General features: G+C 42.8%; 1 protein-coding gene across 1 annotated transcript; it reads right to left on the bottom strand.

Moving 5' to 3' along the window:
• Positions 1–1,882: 1,882 nt before the first annotated feature.
• On the bottom strand, positions 1,883–2,878 carry LOC134101242 (hydroxycarboxylic acid receptor 3-like). Its single transcript, XM_062554838.1, has one exon. The coding sequence runs from the start codon at positions 2,876–2,878 to the stop codon at positions 1,883–1,885; it is 996 nt and encodes a 331-aa protein (XP_062410822.1).
• Between the last annotated feature and the right edge of the window lie 764 nt (positions 2,879–3,642).

The raw sequence follows: 3,642 nt of genomic DNA, 5'->3' as shown, positions 1-3,642 counted from the left end.
TTCCCATGTGTATTTACAGTAAGAGTACGCAACTGTGTGAAATACTTCAAGACAGTCATAAATTCAGCTGCCTGCACATAAATAAGACGAAGAATCCTTCCTCCTCATCTGCATTCAATCGATCAAAACTACACAAAGGTTTTCCATTTCCATATTTTTTACATGAGAGTGAAATGAAATCTGACACCTCATGTGTTGGCATTTCCGTTAGAGCACTTTTAGCCTACTGAACAGGCCTAATACCAACCAAACTAAATCTGTCCTCAAAATGTAACATGCCTACAAAAGTGATATTTAATCAGTGTGTTTGTAAACAAATAGTGCAAGATATGGACGATAGGCTAGAGCTAGTTGAGTTCAAGTTTAATTTAAGATAAGGCCTGAATTTCCTGTTGGCCCATATCTATCTAAGATAAAATTATAGCCTAATCTATTGACAACTGCAAAGCTGCCACCAGTTCAAATGGGGTAGAAACACACAGGGATGCTTCTTTGTATTTTGGTACTGTTTTCCATCCACCAACTAGGCTATCCTATTCAAATAATGTTGATCAGTGGCAATTGTCTGGGATGGGGCCCCAGTGCTGATAGCTCTTATTTGACTGATATAAAAATCTCCTCTTGTAGCACTACCAAAGATCCTTCATTAGCCTACTGACTCCGCTTTAACCCTCTCTGGCACTACTTACAACTAGCCTTGCAAAGTCTAGCACTTATCACCTGACTAGAACTGACACGTCACTGTATGAAAATAGCACTCATTGATGAACTAACTTTATCTAACTCTATCTTAAATTGTTTGTCATGTTGAGAGTCGCTTTGGTTAAAAAGGCATCAGCCTTTTATGTAATGTAGCCTACGTAGTGTAATGTATTGTTTACTTCCACTATCCCTCCCTTTCAGTATAACACACCTGCTTGCATTGTGTATAGCCTATTTGCCTTGTCATAAAGTAGGCAACCATTTCTAACCATTCGAGGTGGTGGGCACTTTCAGTGTCGATGGTGGTGCGGTCAAAAATCTCCAGGCACAGTCAGTGTGAGAAAACACTGCAGGTTTATTCACGAAGCCGGGGGCAGGCTACCTGCAACAGCACCGTCCAGTAACACTACCCAAAGTTCTCTAGGACGAGGTCCCATCCTATTCATGTTAGTTACATCGTAGTAATACAAATCAATAATCAATACTGCTTCAGGCAGAATACCCTTAACTATTGACAAAAAAGGGTTGTAACCTTTATTAGAAAGTCATGACATGTAGAGAGCAAAATGACAGACAAAGCAAAGTTAATGCCATTGAATGTACAGAAAAGCATACACAAAATATATAAAAATGTAATGTTAATCACCTCTATGTAATAAGATTTTGTTAGTGATCCAAAACTTCTACTATAGTAGCATCTTCCTGCTGTCATCATTGCCTTGTACACTTTCTATCAATCTTTAAAGTTCTCCTCTGATGACAGTTTGAATATGCATGCATTGAATAGGCTATACTCTGAAAGACTACTTAATTGGCATGTAAAGCAATTTCCACACTGGTCAGTGGTTTTGAGAAATTTACCCTTCTATTTCATTTCTTTAACCAATGACATGGGCAGACCAGCAATTGCAAGAACACTTTGAGGCATCTGTATTCGCTTACAGTACTTTCACAGCAGTGTCACAAAATGACCTTTTTCCTCTGAAACAGGACAGTGCCCTAACAAATCATCCAGAGGCCTTGCTGTGTGACAGAGAAAAGGTTATGTAGGCCGCATATATTTAGTGTGTATAGTTAGTGCCTCAGAAGTGCAACAACAATTGTTTATTCAACATATGTCTTTACAGTATAATTACCATCAGCTTTGACCTTTGTTTTGTTTTGCATATTCCTCCAAATGTCAGACTTGCCCTGACAGTGAGAAAGGTCTGGTGTTGGACCGTGGTGGGTTTCTCTCCTCTTCATTCCTCTCCGGCAACGGTCTACAAAGGAGTTTGTGCCAAACCCTCCGGATGGTTCCGCTCAGGGCTGGGCTGGAGAAGTAGTACACCACCGGGTTCAGGACACTGTTGAAATACGTCAGACACACGGTGGTGTAGAAAGCCAAATCGACCTGTTCAAAGTGAGAGCACTCGTCGTACCAGGCCCTTAGGACCCATATGGCCGTGCGGGATAGTGTACTCGGGAGGAAACAGACGATGAAAACCAGAGCGACAGTGAGCACAAAGTAGACCGCTCTCTTGATCCTCCCGTCGGTGTCCACCGTCTTGCTCTTCAGCTGGAGAGTGATGCACACGGTGCAGAACACAATGATCACGGTAGGAACGGAGAACTGCAGGACGTAGAGGCTGTCGTGCCAGGCACTGCTTGCTGTGTAGTTCATACAGATGTTGAAGCTCTCGCACTGCGTTCGGTTGTCGTCGAGGTCGTGAAGGTGTGAAGACAAGAGTAAGTTGATGGTCATGCTGACGATGACTACCCAAAGGCAGCAGCACACCAGCGTGGCTTGTCCCAAGGTCATGCGGCTGACCCGGTTGAGTGGGTGAACGACCTTGAAGTAGCGGTCCACGGCCACGGCCGTGAGGAAGAAAATGCCAGCAGCTCGATTGGCAGCCAACAGGAACATCAGGACGCGGCACAGCGCGTCGCCGTAGATCCAGTCTTTCCTCCGCAGGTAGTAGACAGCCCTGAAGGGCAAGCAGAAGAGCACTATGGTGTCGGCCACAGCAAGGTGTGCCAGGTAGACAGAATTGGGCTTCCATGTGTCCGTATGGAAGGCGAACATCCACAGGACAAGGCCGTTTCCTAGCAGCCCAAAGACGAACTCCAAGATGAGGACAGGGGGTAGCACCTCATCCAGGATAGGAAAAGAGAAAGGGCAGCAACTGTTGTGCATGACTCTGGTACTGTTACCACAGGTGAGATTTGAACACTGCCAAAGCATTCTATTCTCTGGTTCACAGGCTGACAACCTAAGAGCCCAGTGCTTTAGTGTTTCCCTATGCAAATAAGGTTGTTTCAGTGACAGTAAGGATATCAGGGACATTATGGCTCCCTCTCACAGCAGACAAACCTTTAGAGACAAATGCATAAAAGCATTCATGAAATTATTCCTTGAAATTACAATGTCATTTGATTTTAATGATAATGATAAATCATTTCATTGAAATCTTCCGATTCCGAATTCAAATTAGCATGTTCCAAATTCTCAAGATTAAGATAATTTGTTCTGTTTGTGGACACAGTGATAGAAATTCAGCTCCCTCTTTGCCAGGAACAGCCTTAATGAAAGATTGTTTATGCCAAGGTATAGTCCTGGCGAAAATGATCACTCCATTTTTCAAAGAATGATGTCGTTTTCTTTGCCACCTTTATTTTTTTTATCCTATGTATGTACAATGTAGTACCAATTTGACTCCAGTTTTTGTCTCATCAGTCCAAAGAACTTTGGCTTTTTAATGTTTTTCTTTCAACAGAGGAATCCTCCAATTTAGATTAGATCCCAGATTAAATAAAATGTTATTGTCATTGTGCAGAGTATACGGACAGAGACAACAAAATGCAGTTAAAGTAATTTGGTTGGAGTGGGGGGTTGGAAGTGGTTGGTAAGTGCAGGCCTGATGAAGATCCACATGGATCGAACCGTTGCCTTTTTAAATT

Source organism: Sardina pilchardus, chromosome 14 (genome assembly GCF_963854185.1).
Source record: "Sardina pilchardus chromosome 14, fSarPil1.1, whole genome shotgun sequence".
In the NCBI taxonomy this organism is placed as follows: domain Eukaryota; kingdom Metazoa; phylum Chordata; class Actinopteri; order Clupeiformes; family Clupeidae; genus Sardina; species Sardina pilchardus.
Note: the sequence above shows the minus strand (reverse complement) of the source record. Positions and strands in the feature narration are given on the sequence as shown.

Excerpts from the sequence above, each read along its gene's own strand:
- LOC134101242 (XM_062554838.1), bottom strand. The coding sequence starts at position 2,878 with ATGCACAACAGTTGCTGCCCTTTCTCTTTTCCTATCCTGGATGAGGTG.